Raw genomic sequence first — 26,592 nt, forward strand, 5'->3', positions numbered from 1 at the left:
TTTTCAGTTACATAGACAACGCTTTTAAAGTGTTGTCTATCAGTTTTTTTCTTGTAGTGCAAGTTATGGATGGGTGGATGCGAGGTTTTATATAGAGGCTACAACGGGAACCTAGAGGAGGAATTGGTTTAGACCTCCTGATGGGTTTGGGCTTCCTGTGTTCGGCCCGAACACCCAACCCAAGTCCATCAATAATAACTCATACCACTAAAGGGTTATTATTGAATTACCGCACCAATCTCATATTACAATATGGGCTCATTCTTATCATGAGTGCGTTAATCTCCCTGTGTTTAAGATATCGTATGCCCATTATTAATTGAGTTACTGACAACCCAATTAATTAACATCTGATTCCAAGAGTAGTACCACTCAACTTTATTATCATGTCGGACTAAGTCCACCTGCAGGGTTTACATTATAATCCTTATGAGCTCCTCAAGGGGGCATTATCTGCCTAAATAATTAGGACACAATTTCCTTCTATAATCAACAACATGTCATATAAATAATATTATCTCTCAACTCATCGAGCCTATTGATTTAACAAATAAATCTCACCCATTGATAAGTTAAAAAAATAAATACTAAGTATACATGCTTGTTATTATATCAGGATTAAGAGGACGCACATCCATAATAACAGTAGTTCTGTTCTTTTATGTAGTCAGTACAAATCGAACAACCTCAAACGGTCCTGCTCAATACACACAAAGTGTACTAGTGTAATTTTATAGTCAAGACAGACTAATACCAAATTACACTACAACCGTTCTAATGGTTGTCCCAATCCATCTTTGTTGTGAGCTACTATTTATGATTTATAAGGAACCGATAATATGATCTTTTGTGTGACACCACACACCATGTTATCTACAATATAAATTAAATGAACAACTGCATTGACATATATATAAATATAAAATGCAGACATTTGACCAAAGTGATTCTTATTTCAAAATATTTCAAAACAGATGTTCATACAAAAACTAGGATTATAGTATACATCCCAACAGAATCATCTCCTCAACTCCCAAAGTAAGGATATTTGCAATCCGGTCGCCAAACATTACCCCAAATTCTTGAGATTCGAGATAGGCCTTTCTCCTTATCTCAAACCGCTCTTTCTCCTCAACCTTGAAAAATAACAGCTCAGACTTAGCATAATCTGATTCAACTTACAGTGATTGTAGCCGGGCTTCTTATGTGTCCAAGTTGCGTTGTTGTTCTAGAATCAACATATCTTTGGAAGATAACTCTTTAGTTTATTTAGCCATGCCCGAAGCATGGGAGAATCTCAGTTCCTCCAGCAGAGTGGTCTTTCTGGCCAGGTCCGATAAGGCTTTATCTTTTACAGCGATCTCTGCTCGAAGTCAGGATCCACTAGAATTTAATAGAGCTTCTAATTTGTTTACTTTCCATCTGCTGAGAATTCACTAATTGTTGAAACTCCTTCAAGGTGTTCTCTATATTTAATAGCAACTCAAGTGATTTCTGCCAACAATCAAATTATCTTGAATTATCTCAAAGAAGAGAACAACCAAAGCATGCATCGAAGCTCAATTCCTGATCACAATGTGATCAATCGTAATCGTGAAGTTGTTGATCGTAATCTATTCAATGATTATTTTGTCAAAAATACATTGTATAATGATGCAATGTTTTGAAGAAGATTCCAAATTAGATAAAATTCATTTATGTGTATCTGTGATGCTATTAGTAATCATGACAACTATTTTATACATAGAAGCAATGGACTTGGATGACTTGGTTTGTCAGCCTTGCAAAAAATAATAGTTACATTTTGGATATTGGTGTACGGTGTATCAGTAGATGCTACTGATGAATACATTAAAATAGGAAAATCAACTACCATTGAAAGTGTGAAACGATTTTGTTGGGCTATTATTGAAGTTTTTGGAGGGCAGTACCTACAATCTCCAAATGCTCACGATGTTGCTAAGCTACTCTATATTGGTTAGCAACGAGGTTTTCTAGGTATGTTAGATAGCCAAGATTACATGCACTAAAGGTTGAAAAATTATCCAATAGTATGGACAGGAAAATATTCTGGTCATAGTGGAAAACCAACAATTATTCTAGAAGTTGTAGCTAATTATGATCTGTGGATCTAACATGCGTATTTTGGGTTGGCCGGATCGAACAATGATATTAATGTACTTGAGTCTTCTCATCTTTTTGCTAATCTTGCTGAAGATAGTACTTTTCCTACTCGTTATATCATTCAAGGAAAATAGTACAATATATGTTATGTTACTATTTAGCTGATGGTATATATCCAAAATGGTCAACACTTGTTCAAACGATTCATGATCCATGAGGTCGAAAGAATTTGCAATGAAGCAAGAAGAGTGTAGAAAGAATGTTGAGCGAGCATTTGACATGTTCCAATCACACTTTACAATTATTGCAGGACCTTCAAGTTTTTGATGGAAAACTATCTTACATGATATAATGACATCATTTATAATATGATAATTGAAGATGAACGTAATTTAAATGCACCAATCATGGAACACTTCGAGGTGCTAACTCCATATGTTGAGCCAACAATAGATGATAATACTCGATTTGAAGAGTATCTAGCTCGATACAGGCAAATCAAAGATAAAGAAGCTCACATTGCCCTTCGAAATGCATTAATTGAGCATTTATGGGAACAATATAGTAATTCTAAAAGTTAAAGTCTCATAATATTGTTGATGTGGGGATGGTAAAAGCCTCCACGTGTCTCCGCAAGGGTTAAGGTATTTGCTTATGTGGAAGACAAGAGTCAAGTCAAAGATGGTTTAGTAAGGTAAAATTGGCTCGAACCCTGTCGACTAAGGCTAGGTTCGTACATCTACTCTGCTAATACTCCCAATCGGCCATGGTCGCCCAGGATTCATGAACCAGGAGCCAACGCCACTTCAGACAAGTCGTGCCCACTCGAGCATCACTTGAGTCGGACCAGCCAAGCGTGATTTCACTTAGTCAAACAGAGCAAGGGTGCAGGCTTTGGATCACCTATGCTGCAAACACCAAGGACATATACTTGATTTCTTGATCAGTTATATAATGCTATGAGGTCTTTTCTTCCTAATCTTGAACCAAAGTAACCACAAGGCCCAAAACTCGTATTGCATAATATATGTCAAAACACCTATCATCATTAAAGGTAGTAAACTATTACTATAACACTTCCTATGAATACCAGTGAAAAAAGACCATTAATACCAGAGAAAGCTAAAAAGTCGTCAGATAATCATTAACTATTAATATAAAAGAAAGTCAAAAGTCATCAAATGATTATTGATCATTAATGTAAAAAGAAGGTCAAAAGTCATTAGATGATTAATCATTAATAAGGAAAAGACCAAGAGCTATCGAAATCATAAAGATCATATATTAATATATAGAAGGTAAAAGACCATCAATGATAAATACAAAAAGGAGTCGGCAAGGAGAAGTGGGGGTATATTTTTTTGAAATACTCTACTACTAGTTGCCTATAATTTTTCTTTTACCTCCTTGTTGATTCTACCTTAGGCGTCGGAGTGACAACACTAGGGTAGCCCAGCGTTATTCTAACCCTTCTCAAATTTTTGTAACTCTCTAAGCACTTGAGAAGACGATGGTTCCTTCCTTTGACTCCTCCCTTTTGGAGACTTCAGTGGCAACAATTAGCACCCTCGCCTCATCACCGGTGGACCTCCCTCCGACCGTTTTTGGGGCAGGATTAATTATATTTTTAATTAAGTGTCATTGTTTGTTTTAAAAAAATTAGTAAAATATCTTATCCTAATTATATATATATATATATATATATATATATATATATATATATATATATATATATAAACCTTTTAAATATATTAATTTTAAATATAATAATTGATCCTGTTCGAAAGCTGAATCAACGGACGCTGGGCACGTGGCGCTCTCCGAGTCGCTGATGTAGATCTCCGACGGGTCGTACGAACTTCCGACGAACCTGCACAGAAGTCGGGCCGGGAAGGGGTTCCCGGCGGCGACCCTCCGACGCTCAAGTCAGGCAAGCTAACAGTGAAGAAGTGGCTCCCAAAATTGTAGAACGCGTACCTCCGGCGAAGTATAAGGCTCCTTATATAGAGCGGTGAAAGAGCTCACGCACACCTACCGAGGCGAATACGTGTCCTTAGCCCATACCTCGGTATGTGTTTGTCAGAAAGCTTACTTGACACCATACTGCTACAGTCCAGGCACGTCTTCGATGGGACAGCAGAACACCTTGCCGCCAGATTTAGAGTATGGCCTAGTCATAGGACTTGACAGCTGTTTTAAGATGTTCCTTGTCCTTCTCTCCCTACTCCATGCTCGGGCGTCCGGCCGGCCGGCACTCATCTACTCCATGCCGGGGCGTCCGGCCGGCACTCATCTCCCGTGCGGCCAGCCGGCACTCATCTCACGTCCGATCCTCCATATGCATCGGTATGCTAGGGAGATCCTCGGTGAGGTGTTATGTGGGGACTGCTAGCAGTATGTTACCTTATGTCTACGGCCGAGCATGACTTCCGCTCGGCCCTTCGTTACTGTTCAATCGAGCGCCGGAACCCCGACCCCTGTCGGGGCGCCTTTTGCCATCGGTTATTCACCGGTCGACCGGCCGGGAGGTCGGCCCATCCTTCTCCGGTCGGCCGACCGGTCCGCCCTTTTCCGGTCGGCCACCTGGCCCTTTGATTTTCACGTGGCGTTGACCCCTCAAAATAGGGATCCCCTGTTCTAACCGTCGGATCAATAATTATCATATGAAATTTTTAATAAATTAAAATGTCATTTGATAATTAAGTTATGAATAAAAAATAGAATATTTTAATAAATATTCGTTTTCAATGTGAATGGGTTAAAGTTGAAATAGTAGTTGGGATTAAAATTGTATTATTTTGGCGTGACAATTATATATTTGCGGTTGGAGATGGTTTTTTCATTTGCACCCCTTACCCACCTGAAATTAATAATATTACAAATTAGTCTCAATTATTTCTTTAATTTGATTTTCATCCATTCGAAAAGCGACCCACGTGCAACTGATGCGTACAAGAAACGAAATGCAACCCACGCAAAAATCATGTCCACAGAGCAAAACGATCAAGTTAACTTTGTAGTTATAAATACACACACACAGTTGCTTCCTCCTTCGCTAAAATATTCAGCAATTAATTAATGGCCAAACTTTTCTCAGCTCTGCTTCTTCTGTTGCTGCTTCTGGTGGTGGTGAAGGTGAGTCAGCACAGTTTTAGCTACCCAGATGTTCAATTCCTATTCTACTTCGCAGAGCTGAATGATCTCCATTCTCCACTGTACATGTTCTGCAGGCAGAGTCACACCCGGCAGCTGATGGCTCCGGAAACATTGGTGAGTTACTAGTAATCTACCGTCTAAACACAGTTCAATATCTGAGACGTACGTACGTACGTTGATCTAATTAAGACTTAAACGTGACTTGCAGATTGTTTGGCGGAGTGCACCCGTCGCTGCAGCAAGGCCTCGAGGCACAAGATATGCATGAGGTGCTGCATGGCGTGCTGCCACAAGTGCAACTGCGTGCCTTCCGGGACTTACGGCCACGAGGATGAGTGTCCTTGCTACGCCAACATGAAAGATAGCCACGGCAAACCCAAGTGCCCTTAGATTACTTAACTAAATGGGCGTACGTGCCTATAATAAATTAAAGGAAAATAATAATACAGAATAAAACCCACATACGCTTTATCGAGCGTTGCTGTGTTGCTGCTCCATGTATATGTACGTGAAAGTAACGGTGAAAGTGATCGAAGAATCTCGATGAGCAGCATTGCGTCATATTACTAATCTTTTTTTCCTTCTTTTCAATTCAATTTAATTTTATAATTTTTTTTGTGCTCGATCGTAGTTCAGCACCGGGGTTCTCTATTAAATGACCGAAAAGCCCATCGTAATATCGGAATCCTTCGACGGTCCGACCGTAGTTCATGAAAATCCTGCAGGGTATTTTTGCGTCGAAAATCTCGATTTCCGCGACTCCTCCGATCTGACCCCCTTCTCTCTCTCTCTCTCCTCTTCTTCCTCCGGAGGGACTAGGGTTCCTCTGCCCCGATGTCTAGCTTCAGCGGCGATGAAACAGCTCCCTTCTTCGGATTCCTCGGCGCGGCCGCGGCGCTCGTCTTCTCCTGTAATTTATCTGAATTTATGCGCCCGCTTTTCCGGGTCTTGATCTGGGCTTGGAACTCGATTCGATGTAGAGCTTTTCATTTTTGAAATGTTTCCGGTTCGTTTGTGTTCCCTTCAGGCATGGGGGCAGCGTAATGGCACTGCGAAGAGTGGCGTTGGTGTGGCTTCCATGGGCGTGATGCGCCCGGAGCTCGTGATGAAGTCGATAGTTCCCGTTGTCATGGCCGGAGTTTTGGGGATCTACGGCCTCATCATCGCGGTGATAATAAGCACCGGGATCAACCCCAAGGCCAAGTCGTACTACCTCTTTGATGGGTACGCGCACCTCTCTTCGGGGCTCGCTTGTGGCCTCGCAGGACTTTCAGCTGGCATGGCGATTGGCATCGTGGGAGACGCTGGAGTCAGGTATCTTTTTGAGATCCTCTCTAGATCCGATAGTGGTCTGTATTCCCTTGTTTTGGCTAAATTGTTAGAGACCGATTCTCTCACCGTCTTCTTTTCTCGTAACTTTGCTAAACTGCTTTTAAGATATCCCTATTATATCTGAGAAACTTTTCCCCTGAATTTAGCATATGATTGATCAATTGCGTCTATGTCGTCGTATATATCGCTGCCACTAACTGTCTTTTGCTCATTATCATCTGAACGAGATAGTCTTTGAAAAAGCACCTGAGTATTGTTAATGGAAAAAGTTGGTTGCAAATTAGAATATGGGTGAAAGGAGTACGATCAATCTTAAAAGGGCATAGTGTTTATAGAAAAAGTTGGGTGTGCAGTAGAAAACACGACCAAAAAGGATACCAAGGGCATCACAACTAGAGAAATGCAACAAAATTTCAACTAGAGAAATGCAAGAAAATCCAACTAGAGAAATGCAAGAAAATTTCAAGACACCAAGAACATTCCCTTAGAACAAAAATCTTCTTCGAATGTTCTCTACCTCATTCAAGCCCATGTGCAGCTGATTTGATCGATGATGCTATTCAACCTTAGAGAGTGCTTTGATCCCTCATATTCTAGAGCATCAGCAGAATTGTTAGGTGTTGTTCAAATCATGTTTTGTGAAGATGTTTTAAGACAATCCACGTTTTTCTGCAACATTTTATCTTGTGAAGCAACTACCAATGTGATATCATATTCCTCTATTATGAGTCAAAAGCCACATGACTCAGGATATGCCGTGCTTCTCTAATTATCCTCAATCTGACCAATCCAACACTACACCTTCTTCGTAATCGTCTCCTAGACTCAAACACCAGGTTATACCTAGCACAAGTCTTAAATCAATTCTTTATGATGCAAACATGCATTAAGCAAGCTGAATCAAACTGTTCACATTGCATTCTTGATGAATGGGACTCTTAGTTTTGGTCTTTAATTTTGAGACGTCTATCTTAAAGTGACTATGCTATGCATACGGATCATTTATCTTTGTAATCATTAGCAGTGAAGAGGGACCACTGTTAGTTCCAATAAGCATATGAAAATGATAGAATTGGCTACTGATGTTGTCAGTAATGACCAATGATTTAGCTGAAACAGAAAATCTCTTTAAAAACCAAATACAGTTGTAACTTCGAAATGTCAAGTTTGACTGAATTTGCATTTCTCTATCTTTTCTTGAAAGTAGACTCTTTTGTCTTCCATTTCCCTGATACCTTAGCAATGAACACTTTTGGACACATAGCACCCGAAGCAACTGTTTGTTTTTTGGTATGAATTTGCTTCTCTTCCTTCATTAAAAAATATTTCAGTCCTTCAATACCAGGGAACAATGGACGTTTTTGGAGAACAGCACCCTAGTAACTTTAAGTCTTGTTGTTCTCACTATATTCTATTGGTGGTAATATGTTGCGTGGATCTTTGGCATTGGTATAGAACATCTTAGATTATTACAAACTTGAGTATTGGGATGACTTCAACCCTAAAAAGCATGGCCCATCAACTGGATATAACAACATGATTTGAAATCTGGAGAATAGAAATTTGTGCTTGTGTGTGGATCTCATGGGTGTCCAACAAACATGAACGTAGTGTATAGGATTACAGTTATGAAGTTGAAACAAAATAATGTCTAATATATGGGGATGTACTCCGGTGTTGTTTGAAAGTGGGATAAACGTAGGTGTGTTTACACTCTCAAGAACCATGTGCTTTGATACTCAGGTTCTTTATCTATTGCTGGCATAGTGGTTACTAATACTCTGGCACTCTTGATGTTGGTAATGAAATAAACTGAGATGAGACGCAAGGCTTTGTCCAATTAAGAATCTGTGAACCAATCATTGATGCTGTGTCATTCCATTTGTTGTAGGGCCAATGCCCAACAGCCAAAGCTCTTTGTAGGAATGATTCTTATACTCATCTTCGCGGAAGCTCTAGCTCTCTATGGTCTCATTGTCGGCATCATCCTTTCCTCTCGTGCTGGCCAATCTCGAGCAGACTAAGAACAGCAACAGATGTTCTTCGTTATATCACCTCAATCTTTTGCAATTATGTTGTACTTTATTTATTTGACTTTTGCTACAGATAAGAGTCACCTCGGTTGTCTCGTATTATGCCCTCAATAATTTGGACACAAACTTGTAATCTTCATTTGTTCAATGAGTTTTGATCGCGTTACAAAAACCTTACACTTCAGCAAGAACTGAAACGTGTTGATTGCTTTCTTTTATGATTGATGCAGTCAATTTATTGATTGAATGTTAAATAAATCACTCCTATGATTGCTAGAGGAACCAAAAAAAACTCTCCCATACAATCTCACAAATACTGATATGTTTTGGAGCTTTCACCAGACTATAGCAGTTCCTCTAGAGTTTCAGGTGAAAGGTGGGCAAAGTTCACTCGAACAGACAACCGTGCATGAGCTAATTTCCAATCTCTGAAACAGAAAACAAGTATGGAACACATACAACAGAATTAATAGATATAGAAGTTGCCTTCAGAAAATCAATTAATTTTCCCCCAAAAAACTCACAACGTAAAACAAAAATAGGTACAACCAAACCACTAACCTATACATCTTAATGTTCTCACGTTTGCAAATGAAAAACCTAAACTGCCACTGCAGTTATTAGCATTTCCACATGATATCATATTGAACAGTGGCATCGCCAAGCAAAGTGTGAGCAAAGCTGCAATTCCGCAACACATCCTTGAGGTACTTTGAGCTTGTGCTCTCCTTATAGTAGCCATTGCTCATTACCAAAATAAGACGCAAGAAGACTTGGGAAAAGTTAAACTACAGTGAAAGCACGCCAGAAGGCGACTGCGGTGAACTGCTCTCAAGCAAGATGCTTCGGCTACAATAGGATCTTGAAGTACTGGAGGACGATTGCAGTTTTGCATCCCCACTGTTAGGAATAACCTCATTCTTGTGCGTTGTTGGTATGCTGGTCTTTCCTGTGGCAGGATCATCAACTGAAAACCCATTTTGCACTGGATCCAGATGCTCAGAGAACACCCTAAGAACTTGTTTGATAGATGGCCTATCTCGCCCTTCTTTATTGGTGCAGCACTGTATGATCTCGACCAGCATTTGCAATTGCTCAAACTCAAAAGAGTCCTCAATTGCAGGATCTACCAGGCCCGTTATCGTAGATACTGATGCCATGAAATTCTGAGACCATTCTATGAGATTCCTGTCATTTTGTATTGCTCTCCTGCCAGTCACCAACTCGAGCAATAACACACCATAGCTGTATATATCACTCTTCTGTGTCAATTCTTGAGTCACCACATATTCAGGATCCATATATCCTGTGGATTGATGTTTACAAGTTTCAAATTTCTCTTACTGATTGGATTAGAGACATTTAAATTTCTATATATTGGTTGGCAAAAAACACTTGAGCTGAGATAAATACAATAGCTTTGATATGTAGTTACCACAAGCAAATGAACAAGATTTTTTTGCCTACTGGTATTTTGGAATCTTGCATGGTAAATGCAGGGTTTTAGTTACTGGATTTAAAGTGTACAGCACTTACATTTTAAAACATAGAACTACAGACTTCATTTCCAGCAGCAAAAGCTGCCACTGGACATTCAGATCAACTTTTACACATTCAATTATTTCAACGATGGCTTTCTTAAAAATTATCTTTTGGCATCACTTTAATGTTTGTTCTGATATTCCTTATAGATGTTATTCCTACATGGCTATTTCTAAGCTTGATGTTAATCGACAATGTACATGAAAATTGAAGAAAATACTCTAATCACGTTCCTAGTCTGCTGTAACAGTATAATGGATATGTGAATGGTCTAGAGAAGTTTGTATATTTTTCTGAAATGTTTCAATTTATCTTGTAATCAGTTAAACAGATAATCTTGTTCCACTCTAAAGTAAACCACTGTTGAGTGCAACCTTTGGAAGTTCCAATAGTTTTCTTGCACCATCAGAGTTGCAGAAGATACACACCTGGAGTTCCACAGATATCTGTATTTACTGGCTCAAAGCTAATTGCACCATTCCTTGACGCATGTGCAAGGCCAAAGTCTGCCACCTGTATAAATATGCGTCACTTGCTCAATCAAACATTTCAAGTAAAGAGCATAGAAAAATTCCATCGTGTTAATAAAATGTACCTTAGCTACCAATTTCTCATCCAAAAGAATATTGCTTGATTTTATGTCTCTGTGACAGAGAGGAGGATCACAATAGAAATGGAGATACTCCTGCCATTTTAAAAGATATAGAACTGCTTCAGCAAGGTCGTACTTTATGGCTCTGTAACAAGCAAAATTCCTAAGTTCCTAAATGTTTACCAGGGCATTGGCCACATCAACTGCAATTTTTAGCCTAGTGCTCCAGCTTAACCTATTCTTCCCTGGTGCTGCATGAATATGAAGCATTTGGGTTTAAAAAATGCAAATTTTTTTTATTAATAACCGAACCAACAAAACCAAAGAATTACAATGAAGATGATCCTTAAGGCTTCCATTCTCCATATATTCATATATCAGAAACCTGCACGTTATGAAATGTAATAAATATCCATTCTAAACTTGATAAAATAACAAACTTCTTTACCTCTCATTTCTCTCAGCACAAAAACCTTTGAGTGTAACAAGATGGCGATGATGCAGTCTTGCAAGAAGTTCTATTTCCCGGCAGAATTCTTCCTCACCTTGCTTTGAAATTTTGTTCATCCGTTTTACAGCAGCTATAGAGCCATCAGCAAACTGAGCCTTGTAGACAGTTCCAAATCCACCTTTACCTATGACAGTGCTAAAATTCTCTGTTGCCTTTTTTATTACCTTGTATGTGAATCTTCCAAACATGTTTGATGGACCTAAAAATTAGTTCCAATATGACCGATTGGCATCACTTTACAAACTATCAGGACATTGTTGAGAGGCTAATAGATAACAAGAATTAATTTAATCAGAGATGCAATTATGATTATGTTAACTTTGATTCCATTGTTCAATAACATTGTATACCATCAGTTTTCTTCAAAAGAAAATCTAATAAAAGAAACTAGTTACACGATGTTTCATTAGGTTATGCTCACCATTAAAAAGGCAATAAAAAATGTGTACCAAACTTAGTTTGTAGATGAGCAAATTTCTTTCATGACATTTCTTTTTGTTTGTACTTGGTTATCAACAGCTTCTAGATTTTCATGGCTGGACCTTTGGGCATAAAGATTGGAAATTTTAAAGGAGATCTACAAGCAGAAAATTGATAGAACCTTCTTGAGACCTGTGGACTTGAGCAGGTGGAAAAGCATTCCAGGAGCTCATCTGAGAAACTGAGTTCTTCAGTTTTCTGCTTTTCTGACGAATAAGCAGTATCAAGATTAGAATTAGCAAAATTGACAGGCCAATAACTGCAATGCCAATTCCAGGAAGAAGTGTAAGGTGGTAAGTATGCCAGTTTTTTTTGACAGGACCAGTAAGTAATTGTTGCTTTGGAGCTTCAGCAGAAACAGAACTTGAAGACACAGAACTAGGGGAAGATGTAGGCGTGCGTGATCCTGAGGATATTGCTGCAGAACCATTAAGAAGTTATAATTGCTCATACAAACATTTTAGAACAAATGATACAGATAAAGAACGAAAAAAGATTCAATATATAAAAAAAATCTCAAAAAGTAAATGCTATTTCTTGCTGACAGCTAATTGATAAAGGAATATTGGAACATAGAAGCAGCATAGTCAAGTTTCAATAAGATTAAATTAACTAAAGATGTTTTATCAATGGGTAGAATTACTTTAATTATAGGTTCCATTGTAGGTGAATTTGTTACGTTTATTATACAAGTCTTTCTCATGACTTGACCTGGGATCTAGAAAAGAGAACTTAGTTTTGATATTGCAGGCTTCAGTCTCATATACATCTACAACAATAGTATATATTCTGACCCAGTCTTAAAACCAAATGGTAATAGTTGCCCATTTCTATGTTTCAGTGCCAAAAAACCTTATGTGTATTGCTTCTTAACAAATCAGTTTTGATTATGAAGAAACAATAATGAACATTTGTCAATGAGCATAAGCTACCCAGAATAAAATGAAATGGGAATCCAGTGTAAGCAATAAAATTAACACATTTAAAAGACATGCAGTCTAATGAATCTTAAACCCGGCAAACCTGAAAGAATACTGAGCCCTTGCACGCCAAAAAAGCAAGTGACAAGATCAACAGCAGAAAAGTTGCCACCTTGGTTTGCAAGTGTCACAAAAACTGCATCACGGCATACACTTAAAGTGACATTATCATCTACTGCTATAAGGTGGTGAAGGTATACAATGCCAGAGTTTAGACACCTCTTGCAACTATTATCTAATGAAAGAGGCTCATCACAAGTTTCAATGACATCACTAAAATTGGGAGACTGCATTATTTCCAATACAGTAGCTCTACCCTCGCATTGATATGAAACTTGAATCTTCGGGCCCAAACCGCAAGACGATAGCGCATTAGGAGGAATCCCATATAAGTTGAAGGATTCAGCAATAAACTTAAGGCAGACTTCAGTAAATGCTGCAGGAACTCCCAGTCTTCCAGTAGCATTTGCATATCTAGCAATAGATATTACAACAAATGCACTGATATAACGACAACATTTGCCTAGCTGATTTTGATCTGAACAAGTAGAAGATGCTAAACTGAAGTTTGACCAACTAAAGTCCAGAGGACAATCTGCATGACAAAATGAAATGATCATTATGGATAAGAAGACTCCATAATATGGAAGACAACTAAGAAAAGTTACAGAAGCAACAACTAACAAACTTAAAAAAACTAGGTCTCTATAACCTTAAAGAGTCAAAAGAGTTTCACTTTGAAGCTGTTGGGAAAAAAGAATCCCATAATTCTCATGGATCCACTTATTGCCCACTTATATTCTTTTACTTAAGCTCTATAATTTTTATGTTATTAGATATTTGATATTTTGCTCACTTGTTACCCACTATTAGTTACTTGATTTTTACACTTCTATAAAACTTCATCATGGGGCATCAACAAAGGGGATCTAATGTAAGGTATGCCAAAGGAAGAAAAGAGATTCATATGAAAAGGTTAGGGAATATGTTTTAAACATTGCCTTGATAACAAAAGTTCTGACAATCAAACGACCATTATAATCTAAAGCCTGGTACATATATATTTACATATGGCATATGAACAGCCAAAAACAACTAAATATAGGAGACCCTACACGCTTACTCCCCTAAAGCATCATACACAGAAGTCAAACCCAATTACTATGATTGAGGTTATGTAGATTTCTAATCCAGAATCAAGAACTACCAACTTAAGTCATTTACTTGAGCTCATGGTGATCCACATCTTTTCAAGTGCCTTGAATTGAATGATTTAGCTCCAATATCTAGACCCTAACCCTGCTCAAGCAATGAAGATAAAAGTACCAAAATCCGCTTCAAACTTACTGTCTACCACTGAGCAGCATTGCTATGTATGTAAGGCATCAAGAACAGCACAAGCATTGTAAATGAATCAGACATTCCGAGCTTCACTATAAAAGCATTGAAAATAAATTGGTCCATTGCTTTAGGGGAAAAAACAAACTCTTCCAAAGCAACAACTATACTAAAGTAGAAAACTTAATCACCGACATGGGGCGAGCATAACTCCTCACACTTGGTCCTAACTAACAGGCATTTTAATGGGGCACCACCCGCCGTGCCAAACGCCATGATCAGACACTAGGCGAGTAGGAACACCAAAGGTGCCGCCATTGCGACCAGCACGCGTCGAAAACGAAGAGTAGCGAGGAGAAGGCTCACCTCCTGCGATCACCTGAAGGCTGCTCCGAGATCCGAGAGAAGCGAATGCCAAGAGCAGGAGCAGAGCGTGGGCGGGCGGCATTAGAGTGAGGGAGCAGAAGAGCGAAGGCGACAGTGGAGTGAGAGCGGCGTCTCCCCCGTGCGATACGGTTCTACCTTGATCTCCCTTACAACTTTCCATTTAATGACTGCGAACCCTGAAGCCGAACCTGTGTCCAGCGAGCGCGGTGAGCTGTGAGCCAAAGTCCACTATGAGCCGGTCCCAAAAAAGAAAAAAAAGTATCCTATGCGGAGAAGGCACACCAAACAGGCTTCGTAGCGCCGTCGAATACTACAGCAGTGCAGGCGTAGCGGTAAAGCGACAGAAGGTTGGTGGCTGGGATGTGAGTGTGGATGGGTGAGAACAGGAGAAAGGAGCAGGAGGGTGCGACGGAGCGAAGGGGAGGACGGGGACCGGCCCAAATGGGAAAAGGGTTCGGCTTTTTGGGGGCGCTTTCTTGACTTTGTTTGGGCTCTTCAGTCTTTTGCAAAAGTCAGTGGGTGGGTGCCTGCGTGTCCTTGAAGGCTGAAGCTTGAGTACGGATAAATTATAGCCATCATTCTTTCGGAAATTATTTCTATCGTCATTTTACGTTTGGTCCGGAGATTATTATTTAGGAGACGTTTCATTTGTGAATTGGTTTGACCAATTTTTAAAAAATTAAAATTCGTTGAGAATTAATCCACAAAGTGGCTCCCAACAACTCCCCCGACCGGCCGAACCGACCCCGAACCGCTTGACATGGATGCGATCGCGGTCGAATCGAACGGGCTAGCGTCGAGCTTCAAACCCGCAGCATCATGGTCGTTGAATATAAATAATAATCGATCTGGTTCATCTCCCTCGCAATTGGGTAAGAGAGAAGATAAGGCTATAACCAAGCCACATCGCATTGCGATCGGCAGCCGCCGGCGAGGTCCGGAATGAAGAGTAGACTCCTCCTCCTTCTCCTCCTCGCTACGCCTCTTCTCTCATCGGCGGCTAGGGTCTCGCGCCTCTTTCTCTCTCTCGGCTCCCGAATAATTTGACCATGTTTGACTAAAATTGATCGATTTTTTTGCAGCTGGGAGCGATGTGCACGGCCGACAGCGACTGCGACGCCGGGCTGCGATGCGACGGGTGCAGTGGCCAACAGGGCGTCTGCGTGCGCATCCGACCGTATGATCCCAGATCCAAGGTTGGTGGTCTGCGTTCTGTCATTCCCCTTTTATCTCAATTATATGCGAAGTTTATTAGGGATCCGGATTGCTCATATGTCACAGGGGAGGGATTTGCCGTTCAACGAATACTCTTGGCTGACGACGCACAACTCCTTCGCTAGGCAGGGGGCGGTCTCCGCCACTGGTACCCCCCTCCTCACCTTTACCAACCAGCAGGATAGCATCACCTCCCAGCTCAATGTACGCTTTCTCGTCCTCTCCTCGCGCGCGTTTCTTTTTCTCATTTACGCTCGAGTTCTTTCATCGGTGAGTTTTCGCCACCTCTCCGGTGGTTTGTGTGCCGTAGATCGCCTGCAACGGCCACTCCACATCGTTTCTTAGAAAGCGATCAGACGGCGAACCGGGGGCCGGTCGAAGTATGTGTCGTTGTCCAATCTTTCGGTGTGTCTACTAAAGTAACAAATTAGACTACGATTGCGTGTCCCGACCAGAGTAGTTAGTCATGACCCAGGAAGGAAAGAAACGAAGAATACTGGGACTTGATATCTTACCCGCTCGTCTACTGGCTACGTGCCATTCGATGGGCTCACAAGAGGGAAAATGTAAAAGGTGACGGATGGTATCAAGGGAAGGATGTTATTAAGTCGATATCGTATTTTAGTCATTGGATCACATGCTCTTTTTTATGTTAAAAGTAAATAGCGGACTTTGTACCTCCCTGCTACTTTGTAAATAAGTCGCAACCTTTATAGTTTAGTTGTCGATCTTGACACCATGTGAAGTTTGTTAAAGTAGATGCTCGGTTAGGATAGGATGTTCCAGCATTTAATAGATTGTACTTATTTTTCATTATTCCTTTATTTAAATTAGAGTTGGTAGATCACGGATTTGAAAAATCTAGTTGGCCAATGAGCTTGTGCTAGATTGGTAAAAGTCAAACATAGATTTGAAAATTTTAGTTGGCCAATGAAATAGTAGCATATTGCTAGTAGTCCAATTTAAAATATATAATTGCCCAACCACATCATTATTGTCTAGGGAATTAAGGGTGGAGAAAAATATTGAATTTTTGGTATCCTATCGTACTGGAATATACAGAAATATATTGATATTTTTTATATCAGGATGAATATCGGTATGGAATTTAGTATTTCGATATGCTATATATCGTACGGATATCGAGGTTTTAAGATAAATGGTATGAAATTTATAGTATACCGAAAATTTGGTATACCCAAATTTTGGTACGGTATTAATATGAATTTCCTTATACTTAATTTTTTCGATAAGGTATACGATTTCGATGTATCGGTATATCATACCGAACCACCCCTAGAATTAAGTGCGCATTAATTTGAATCAATCTCATTTCAAATGTTGAAATTCAATTGCTGTTTATATAATTAATTTGTTTAAATATTTTTATAATTTTTAGAATTAAAAAAATATAAATTTTATAAATCTGTGCTCCTGTTTTTTGTAGTTTAAATTTTTTCCTTAGAAAAAAACAAGTAACAGGCATGTATTGTGCCTGGCCTAGGCACAAGCCCATATACACTTTTAGTTCCATTTTATCTAGGCTAAAGAACTTGTTAATTACACCTATATTTATGTAGGAGATAACAATCCCTCACATTTTATATAAAATTCATTTTCATGCTTATCTGCAGAATGGTGTAAGAGGTTTGATGCTGGATATGTATGATTTTGAGAACGACGTCTGGCTTTGCCACTCGTTTGGAGGCCAGTGTTTCAACTTCACTGCATTCGTAAGCTTCTAATTTGAACTTTTTGCAAAATAAAAAGATTTTGATTTGAATCAGTTCTTCAGTTGTCTCGATTAACTTGTTACTAATTCTATCATGCTCTTGATCAGCAACCTGCTATCAATGTTCTCAGAGAAATCCAGGTCTTCCTTGAAGCGAACCCCTCCGAGGTGGTAACCATATTCATTGAAGATTATGTCAGATCCACAAATGGTCTGACCAGGGTGTTCAATGCTTCAGGTTTAATGAGGTATTGGTACCCAGTGGACCAGATGCCAAGGAATGGCAGTTGGCCTTTGCTAAGTTCAATGATCAACCAGAATCATCGTCTTCTGGTCTTCACATCCATAGCTTCCAAGGAAGCTTCCGAGGGCATTGCATACGAGTGGAACTATGTAGTAGAAAATCAATGTACGGATACTTTCTCCTAACCTATTGCCCACAGATTTTATTATGTTTGTTTTGATGCACTCCATGTGATGACTTTATGAGGCAGATGGTGATGAAGGATTAAATTCAACTACATGCCCCAATCGAACAGAATCATCGCCCATGGATACCACCTCCAAATCCCTTGTGCTGATGAACTATTTTCAAGAAAATCCAGTTGGCAGTGTTGCTTGCAGCAATAATCTATCCCCTCTAGTGAGCATGCTTGGAACTTGCCATAATTATTCAGCCAACCGTTGGGCCAACTTTGTAGCTGTTGATTTCTACTTGGTATGTATTCTTCTTGTTCTTCATTGTTTCACCTCACAGGTATGACTTTGGTCTAAAATTTGATTTACTTTCGTTATTATAATGCAGTTGGGTGATGCTCCTGAAGCTGTAAATGTCGCAAATGGGCACATGGTCTGTGGATGCGATAATTTTGCATATTGCAGGGTGAGTAGACTTTGGTTTAAAAAATCCCAAGTTGAAATGCTTTTGCAATTTATATCTGAATCCTTGCCTCAATATTCCATTGTCATTCTAACTTCGTTATGGTGTTACAGTCTAATGCCACATTCGGTACTTGTGATGTGCCACCACCTCCACCGCCTTCTTCATCGCCTAGATCAACAACTCCAGGTTCCACATCGGATGCCTCAATTACGGGTGGGTTCTACATGCTCTCAAAGGTGGCCACATTCTCTGGGCTCTTGCTGCTGGAGTTCATATAATCTTAGTGCAATGTTGCGGTATCTTTGAGCTGCTGCTTCAGGTTGTATTGTTATTATTAATTGGTAGCCGATTATTTTGTAAAATGGTTTATTTTTCGTACTTCTCGATAGGTTGCCACTCGAGTATAAATTATGTATCCATTTGTGGTCTCTGGAGACTGCATTTGTGGTGGCCTCTTCATCTGATTTATGAATATTTATTGGCAAAAGATTCAGTTGAATGTTCTAGTATTTTTGAAATCATATCGACATTATATTTGAATGATAGATGGAGAACGGAGAGAGAAGAGGAGAAGAGAATAGAAGAGAAGAGAGGGACAGAGTCAAGAGAAGGGAGTATAGAGAGGGTAGAGAAAGATAGAGGTAAAGGAGAAAGGAGGATCAACCGAGGCAATAGTAGCACTGAAGGAACCAGCCAAGTGGATATGAAAAATACAACTAGGGCAGTTGATAAATGTAGCAAAATTCAATTTGCTCACCCTCAATACTCCCGTTAATCTATCTCTAGATCAATACGAAGGATGTAAATTACGAATGATTATTAGTAATTAATACACTGGAAACATGCTTAGACGCACCGAATTTTGATCTCATAATCTAATATGATAATATCTCATATCTCAACCATGGCACCATTCTATCCCGAGGGACACTAGGCAGTTGATAAAGACCTGAGACGTGGTTGTCTAAGTCTTCATCAAAAGATTTGGAAACGAGCCAAGAGTGTGCTCTTATAGAGAAATTACTAGGGGGAAAGTTGAGTGTACGTTTTTGAAGAATAAACTATAAATGATGCGTAAGCTCAAAGGGGGCCTTACTCTTTGTCGAAATTGGGCATGAATTCCACATTGCGCAGAGTTCTTTAGTCTGAAGTATCGAGATCATGTCATACCAAGTAAACCTGTGGTGATGTTTGATCTCTAATGCTAAGGAAATGGATCCTAAACTTAATAACTTGCAAGATAGTAATTATAAGTATCTGTATTGGTTTTGCTATGATCAATCGAATTAAGTTAGACTCTGTATATTTGATGTCTTACGTCTGAGTATACAGAGACTAAAAAATGCAAGAAGTCGAGAGAAAGATGCGGTGAACTAGAAGGATGACATAGAAATTGAGTCGACGGACTTGATGCATCCGAGAGACAAGAAGATGCAAAAGAGTACATCGGTAGAGCGAGAAAGACGTGTGTGGTGCTTCTGAGGGACGAGAAACTAGAGCAGAAAGCTACTCGAAGAGAAGGCTAGAGTTAGGTTCGGGTGAGCTTAACTTTGGATGGCTGGAGGATCACCCGTTTGATCGAAGAAAAAGCCGAAAGAGTCTACACAAAGCTAACTTGTATGGGCGCCCAACGCCCAAACGTCCAAGCGTCAGGATTGCCTTGGTGTCGAACAAACGCCTCGTCATAGAGCCATTGCTGTGGATCACTTTCGAGGACATGTCAACATCACTTCGGTCGCTCGAACCGGTCCAAGCGCCCGGACAGTGATAAAGTGTTATCATCGCACCATTGAGTAGGACTCCGGGCACCTGGACCCTCTCTAGGCGCCCCAAGCTGTGCGTATATAAGGCAATCCAAACACAAAAATCTCAAGACTACCTGGTATGAAAGCTCCTCATCAGAATCTGAGACAGAAGTTTAAGCCGGACTAGCACTGATGACGAGTCACAAAAAATCAAATAACTCGGAAGTAAGCATCGATGAGGGGAGAGCAACATCAAAAGACGACAGCAATGAAGGGAGAGAATCGAGCTTAAAATATGATATGATAAGTGAGGTATGTCTTCTACCTACTGATCAATTATATTCAGACATAAAATCTATGTCTAAGTCCCTATATAAGCTTAAAACAAAAAAATAAATAATTGAAAAAAGAAAACCTAGAACTAAGAGTAGTTTTAGATAAGGCATGCCCACTAGAAGAATTTGACAAACTAAAATTGATAATACTAAATTAAAAGAAAAAAATTAGAATAATTGCAAAAGGGTAATGCATATTCACATGTTCAAAATTTTAAAAAATTTGAAGGACTAAATTGATATTTTAGATATCACAAAAGTTAAATTATAAAAATATCACAAAAATACAAATATCTTATTAAGCCAGTAGATAAGAACTTTTACTGGGTTCCTAAATTATGTTTAAAGTAGATTTTATTTTATTTAATTTATTTGTTAAATTAGAATTATTTTACTCAAAAAAAAATTTTCGTGTAAACTTTGTGTTAGCATTTTTTGTTCAAAATTTTTATTATGATAATACAGTAAAGTCTCCATTTTAATAAATATTTTAAAATTTTTTTTTACTGCTAATGAGTTTTCTATGAATTTTTTATCAAAATATTAATTGTTATTATTAAAAATTCAATCCTCGACAATCTATTTTTTATACAATATACTTTCTATTTTACATATTCAGAAATATTTACAAAATTTTTTTAACTCAAAATCTATTTTTAAATATTTTTAAAAAGAATACATCTATATATAAAATAATTTATTATTACTTATATTAATTTTATTTGTTCATGACTATTTGGATTATTATGTTTAAGAATTAAAATATTTTTAGGATTTTGTTAAAGAATAAATATAATTTTAAAAAAAAATTACAAAAATTAGTGTTTAAATTGTAAAAAAATTTAGATTTTTGAAAAATATCTCTTTGACAAATTTTCTAAAAATTGATCGCTATTTCAGCAACCTTTAGAATTATTTTCAGTATCCTCTAAAAATTTTTCTAAAAATCGATTGCAATCAAGGCTCAAGCCTTGACTGATTTCGTCACAAAGGTCTAGAATATTGAGCCAGAGGTAACTTAGAGGATATATGTGGATGGTTCGTCCACTCGGCAAGGTAGCGGATTGGCATAATGTTAAGCTCACGACAGAAAGACGTATGCATGTGTCCGTACGGCTGGACTACAGAACCACCAATAATGAAGCTGAGTATGAAGCATTGATAGTCGGTTTACAGGCGGCCCGACATGTGGGAGCCGTTAAAATCCTCATCTACTCGGACTCTCAGTTGGCTACTCAGCAGCTATTAGGGACGTTCGAGATAAACAAAGCTCGGCTCAAGCTCCACGCGGAAGCCTTCGAGAAGCTGAAGGCTAACTATAAGGAGGTCGTCATACAGAAGATCCCCCGATCGGAGAACTAAGCAACAGATGAGTTGGCAAGATTAGCTAACTCCTTGACGTCGATCACCATAGAGCATCCGATCGAGTAAGTCTCATTAGTAGCACATATCGATAAGACAGAAGGGATAACCCTCCCGAGTGACTGGACAACGACACTGATAGAGTTCCTTCGATCGGGGTCACACTGATCGATCAGAAGGAAGCCTATCTATTGAAAAAGTGAGTCGGACGATTCACCCTTGTCAGATATCAGTTTTATAAAAGAGCATTCTTCAGGTCCCTGCTCAAATGCGTCAGGCTGGAAGATGCCGAATACATCTTGAATGAAGTACATCAGGGCTCTTGTGGAGGTCACTCGGGTGGTCGCTCGCTAGACCGGAAGATACTCCTGGCCGGATATTTTGGCCCACTTTTCAAGAGGACTCCGCTCGGATAGTAGAATTTTGCATGTCTTGCTAAAAATATCAAAATATTCTACATCGTCCGATTGAGGAGATAAGACGTCCATGGTGTCTTGTCCGTTCGACCAATGGGATATGGACATCGTTGGGTCATTTCCTATGGCAACAGGTCAGCGGAGATTATTGTTAGTCGCGGTGGACTACTTCTCGAAGTGGGTGGAAGTCGAGCTGCTTGTGAGAATAACCGAGCATATGGTCATTAAGTTCATTTGGCAGAACATCATATGCAGTTCGGCATCCCACACTGGCTCGTATCAGATAATGGGAGACAATTCACCGATCAGAAGCTTAGAAAGTGGTGTGAGGACTATGGCATCCAGCAGACCTTCACCTCTGTAGCCTAACCCCAGAACAACGGATAAGCGGAAGTCGCCAACAGGGAAATCCTCAGAGGGCTACTGGCTCGGCTCGACCACACCGGAGGTAGTTGGGTTGACGAGCTCCCCAGTGTATTATGGGCCCTTCGTACGACCCCATAGGAGGAGACCGGCGTAACTCCTTTCCACTTAGTATACAATGGCGAAGCAGTCATCCCTGTAGAGGTTGGAGTGGAATTCGATCGGGTGTGATTCTACGATGAAAGAAACGTTGGACGGAGATTCATGGAGCTCGACATGGTGGACGAGACGCAAGCTAAAGCAGTCATTCGGCTAATGGCGTACCGGCAGCGGATGAAGCAGAACTACAATCGAAGGGTGATCCCAAAGTTTTTCCAGGTCAGCGATCTCGTGTGGAAGAAAGTAAAGTCGGTCGATGACGTCGCCAAGCTCGAAGCCCCATGGGTGGGACTTTTTAAGGTCATACAAAGGCTCCGTTCAGACGCCTACTACTTGGAGGATGAGAGCGGAAGGTAGCTCGAGCGGCCGTGGAGCGCGAATCATCTACAGAGCCGAGTGAGAGGTGCGCAAGTGAACACGGATGTATTTGTATATTGCTTCATGGATGCAGGACAAATGTGAATAAAACCGAAGTACGCCACTTTTGAGTTGAGTCAACGGTCGAGCGGCGACCTTAAACCCTCGTTTTCACCAACGATCAAGTGGGAATCTTAAACCCTTGTCTTCACCAATGGTCGAGCGGCGACCTTAAACCCTTGTTTTCACCAACGGTCGAGCGACGACCTTAAACCCCCGTCTTCACTAACGGTCGAACGGCGACCTTAAACCCTCGTCTTCACCAACGATCGAGCGACGACCTTAAACCCTCGTTTTCACCAATGGTCGAGCGACAACCTTAAACCTTTGTCTTCACCAACAATTGAGCGACGACCTTAAACCCCCGTCTTCACCAACGGTTGAGCGGCGACCTTCAACCCTCGTCTTCACCAACGGCCGAGCGGCGACCTTAAACTCCTGTTGTCATCAACGATCGAGCGATGACCTTAAACCCCCGTCGTCATCAGCGATCGAGCGGTGACATTAAACCCTTATGTTGATAAACAGTCAAGCGTCGATCTTATAACTCAAGAACGATGAACGACCAACCGTGAATACACGCTACTCAAAAGCTCCAAGTCTTCAAAATATGGTAACCGTTCGGGATTATTCTACTATGATTTCTCGTCACCGATCGAAAGATCACAAAGCCACAATAAGCAACTCGCAATTTCGCTCACGGTTTTATGCGGCAACACGTGAACAACCAAAATGTGAGTCAAATCGAAAGATGCTGAATGACGGTAAAGGGACGAACAAATAAAAAAAGATCGCTGGATGGGCGATCATTCATTAATACTTGGAAGATTAAATGAATTACAAACAGAAGGGTGAATACAAAATCACTCGAGCAAAGATCACTCCAGATAATCCAAGACATCATTGGGCAGCAATTCAGTTAACTTGTCCCGACTGATGGCCTTACTCGATAGAGCAGCAGGGAGGTAGTCACCTTCCCTGAGTTGGCCGAACGCCCCTTCGATCGTCAGGTCAAACAGACGAAGTGTTTGGTCGGTGACCTTGTCATTAAAAGCATCCGAGCGGATGTAGGCTTGCTTCATGAGTGTGAACCTACTCGACTCGGCTCCCTAATACGTCTCTAGGGTCACTCGAGAGGCCTCAAGTTCTTCCTTCAACCGGGCCAACTCTTCATCCTTGGCATCGAGTTGGGTCTTCATTGAAGTCTACTCAACCAACTGTCCATCCCTCTCGGCCTTCAACGCGGCCTTAGCATCCTACAAGTTTTGAGCCAACACCTGAAACTCTTTATTCTTGATCTCCAGATCCTCAATAGCCCGGAGTTTCCTGGTGTTGGCCAAATGGATTTTGGATTCAAAGGTGTTAGCCTATTTATTAAGCCGAGCTATTTGGATGACCTGCTTGGCATTTTTTCCTTTTCTCCGCCTCCAGCAACTCGGCTCTCTTAGCTAGATCGGCTCTTAGCTGAGTCATCTCAATATTCATATGCTCAAGCTACTCCTGAGAAGCAGATGATTGGCCGCTCGGCGCCTTCAATTGCTTAACCTCCTGCTAAAAAAAGTATTTGGCACATGGTCAAACTCTCTACCCAATACTGCAAGTAACTAGGAAAATATAAGTGTCGATCGGAGATAAATTAAGAAAATACAACACTTATCCCAGTGGACATTTCGGTGTGGTTGTTTGTGTTGGACCTCGTGGTTATTTTGATGTGATCAACCAAGTTAAGTTAAGTCATGTTTGGTTTTGATCCATGTGTCTAAATGTATAGGAGCTTAGGAGCACAGGAAGTCGAACGGAAGACACAACTGGCGAGAAGGACGACACGAGAAGGGAGCTGACGGGCTCGGTGCGTCCGAGGGACGAAAGAGCTGTGGAAGAGTATACCAGTGGACGAGAAGAACGTACACAATGTTCGAGGGGCGAGAAGTCGAAGCGGAAGCCTGCTCAAGGAGAAGGCCAAAAATTAGGTTCGGGTGAGCCCTATTTCGGTTGGCCGCAATCACCCAAGTGAACAGAGCAGTGGAAGATCCAAAGGAAAACTAGAGCTATCTATACATTACAGCATTGAGGGCGCCCTCCACATTGAGGGTGCCCTCCATAGCGTTGAGGGCGCCCTCAAACCAATCAAAGTGACTATTTCGCATTTGGATAAAACTTTATCCAAATGTCACGCTGGAGGCACCCTCTATGCTTATGGGAGGCACCCTCAAGTCGAAGATAGAGTTTCCAGGCCCTATAAAAAGGGTCCTGGAGCTAGGAAATTAATTATTAACTCTTGTACTAACTTCCTAGCAACTACTTAAGCTTTTATTGTATAAAAGGCTTCTTCGCCTTTAGAGAAAGAGATTATGACTGAGCTTTTCAACCGCCTTGGATTAACAACCACCTAGGTTGTCACCAAGTCAATCCCTGAGTCTTTTCTTTAATTCTGTTATTTTATTTTTATTTATTATTATTGCACCGTAAGAGTTGAAAGAATGAGGAGGGTATTTTTTTTGTTTCAGGCAATTCACCCCTCCCCTCTTGCCGGCCTGCTGCATCAACAAGTGGTATCAGAGCCCAACCACCTCAGAAGGACTAACCGCCGATTGAAGCATCAAGATTAAGACGATGGTCGGTGCAAGCATTCACCCTCCAAAAATCGACGGAGACTTCGGACAATGAAAACGCCGGATGGAGGTATTTTTCAAAACAGATTTTGAAATTTTGTTAATAATGAAATACAACTTTGTAGTTCCAAAAGATAAAGAAGAATACCAATGGACGAAGAAGGAGCAAGCTGACTTTGTGGTGAACAGCAAAGCAGAGTTCCATCTGCTCAGTGTTCTTCCACCCCAGGAGGTCAATTGAATTGGCAGCTACGACTCCGGAAAGATCTCTGGGAGAAGTTCCTAGAACTCTACGAAGGCACCTCGGAAGCAAAGTTAGCAAGGCGAGACATTCTCCGAACACAGCTAACGAACCTGAGGATGAACAATGGAGAAAAGGTAGCGTAACTCCAAGCACGAATCAATGAACTGATTACTCAAATAAATAATCTTGGAGAATCGATAACAAACTGAGATTCAATTCGGTATGCGCTCAACGCATTCCCGAGAATTTCAGAATGGGCTTCATTAGTAGATGCATACTACATCTCTAAGGATTTTAAGGTAAGTACGGTAGAAAATTTATTTTCTACTTTTGAACTAGAGATGGCAATGGGTCGGGTTCAGGTCGGATTCTATATCCTCCGTCCCCATACTCATCGGGTATAGGATCTCCGATGGGTATATCCATACCCATTAAATGATCGGATATTTTCTATAGTTATAATTTTTCTTCTTTCTATCCAACTATTATCATTCAAAAAAATATATTAAAATTAACAACTTATTAAAAATATATATATGATTAAAAAAATAGATTAAACATTTATATAATCTCCTCCTAATATCAACAAAAAATAGTAAGTTGATTTTGGAAAAAAGAAAATTTTCTTTAATAT

General features: G+C 40.2%; 3 protein-coding genes and 1 pseudogene across 3 annotated transcripts; 3 read left to right on the forward strand and 1 right to left on the reverse strand.

The window, feature by feature from the left end:
• Positions 1–5,202: 5,202 nt before the first annotated feature.
• Positions 5,203–5,670, forward strand: LOC122050833 (cypmaclein-like). Its single transcript, XM_042611706.1, has 3 exons — positions 5,203–5,259; positions 5,355–5,394; positions 5,489–5,670. Exons 1-3 carry the CDS (start codon positions 5,203–5,205, stop codon positions 5,668–5,670), a joined length of 279 nt encoding a protein of 92 aa, XP_042467640.1.
• Positions 5,671–6,012: 342 nt separating this feature from the next.
• Positions 6,013–8,817, forward strand: LOC122053076 (annotated as a pseudogene).
• A 315-nt stretch (positions 8,818–9,132) lies between these two features.
• On the reverse strand, positions 9,133–14,650 carry LOC122053077 (probable receptor-like protein kinase At1g49730). The gene is made up of 9 exons (XM_042614950.1): positions 14,455–14,650; positions 12,794–13,345; positions 11,892–12,188; positions 11,228–11,489; positions 11,112–11,164; positions 10,963–11,030; positions 10,783–10,872; positions 10,616–10,700; positions 9,133–9,951 (listed from the first exon to the last, which is right to left on the reverse strand). Exons 1-9 carry the CDS (start codon positions 14,633–14,635, stop codon positions 9,434–9,436), a joined length of 2,106 nt encoding a protein of 701 aa, XP_042470884.1. The 5' UTR covers positions 14,636–14,650; the 3' UTR covers positions 9,133–9,433.
• Positions 14,651–15,345: 695 nt separating this feature from the next.
• On the forward strand, positions 15,346–18,897 carry LOC122053078 (PI-PLC X domain-containing protein At5g67130-like). The gene is made up of 8 exons (XM_042614951.1): positions 15,346–15,480; positions 15,558–15,671; positions 15,757–15,894; positions 17,325–17,423; positions 17,531–17,831; positions 17,917–18,140; positions 18,228–18,305; positions 18,416–18,897. The coding sequence occupies exons 1-8, from the start codon at positions 15,418–15,420 to the stop codon at positions 18,581–18,583; spliced, it is 1,185 nt and encodes a 394-aa protein (XP_042470885.1). The 5' UTR covers positions 15,346–15,417; the 3' UTR covers positions 18,584–18,897.
• Positions 18,898–26,592: the final 7,695 nt, after the last annotated feature.

This window comes from Zingiber officinale, chromosome 3A (assembly GCF_018446385.1).
Source record: "Zingiber officinale cultivar Zhangliang chromosome 3A, Zo_v1.1, whole genome shotgun sequence".
Taxonomy (NCBI): Eukaryota; Viridiplantae; Streptophyta; class Magnoliopsida; order Zingiberales; family Zingiberaceae; genus Zingiber; species Zingiber officinale.

What these genes read in the sequence shown, in the direction of transcription:
- LOC122050833 (XM_042611706.1), top strand. Translation starts at nt 5,203, where the DNA reads ATGGCCAAACTTTTCTCAGCTCTGCTTCTTCTGTTGCTGCTTCTGGTG. An exon ending in TGCTTCTGGTGGTGGTGAAG is followed by an intron (nt 5,260 to 5,354) that starts GTGAGTCAGCAC and finishes CATGTTCTGCAG; the next exon opens with GCAGAGTCACACCCGGCAGC. An exon ending in TGATGGCTCCGGAAACATTG is followed by an intron (nt 5,395 to 5,488) that starts GTGAGTTACTAG and finishes CGTGACTTGCAG; the next exon opens with ATTGTTTGGCGGAGTGCACC.
- LOC122053077 (XM_042614950.1), bottom strand. Translation starts at nt 14,635, where the DNA reads ATGGAAAGTTGTAAGGGAGATCAAGGTAGAACCGTATCGCACGGGGGA. An exon ending in CCTTCAGGTGATCGCAGGAG is followed by an intron (nt 13,346 to 14,454) that starts GTGAGCCTTCTC and finishes TTTGTCATGCAG; the next exon opens with ATTGTCCTCTGGACTTTAGT. An exon ending in CCTTAAGGATCATCTTCATT is followed by an intron (nt 11,031 to 11,111) that starts GTAATTCTTTGG and finishes ATATTCATGCAG; the next exon opens with CACCAGGGAAGAATAGGTTA.
- LOC122053078 (XM_042614951.1), top strand. Translation starts at nt 15,418, where the DNA reads ATGAAGAGTAGACTCCTCCTCCTTCTCCTCCTCGCTACGCCTCTTCTC. An exon ending in CGTATGATCCCAGATCCAAG is followed by an intron (nt 15,672 to 15,756) that starts GTTGGTGGTCTG and finishes CATATGTCACAG; the next exon opens with GGGAGGGATTTGCCGTTCAA. An exon ending in ATAATTTTGCATATTGCAGG is followed by an intron (nt 18,306 to 18,415) that starts GTGAGTAGACTT and finishes ATGGTGTTACAG; the next exon opens with TCTAATGCCACATTCGGTAC.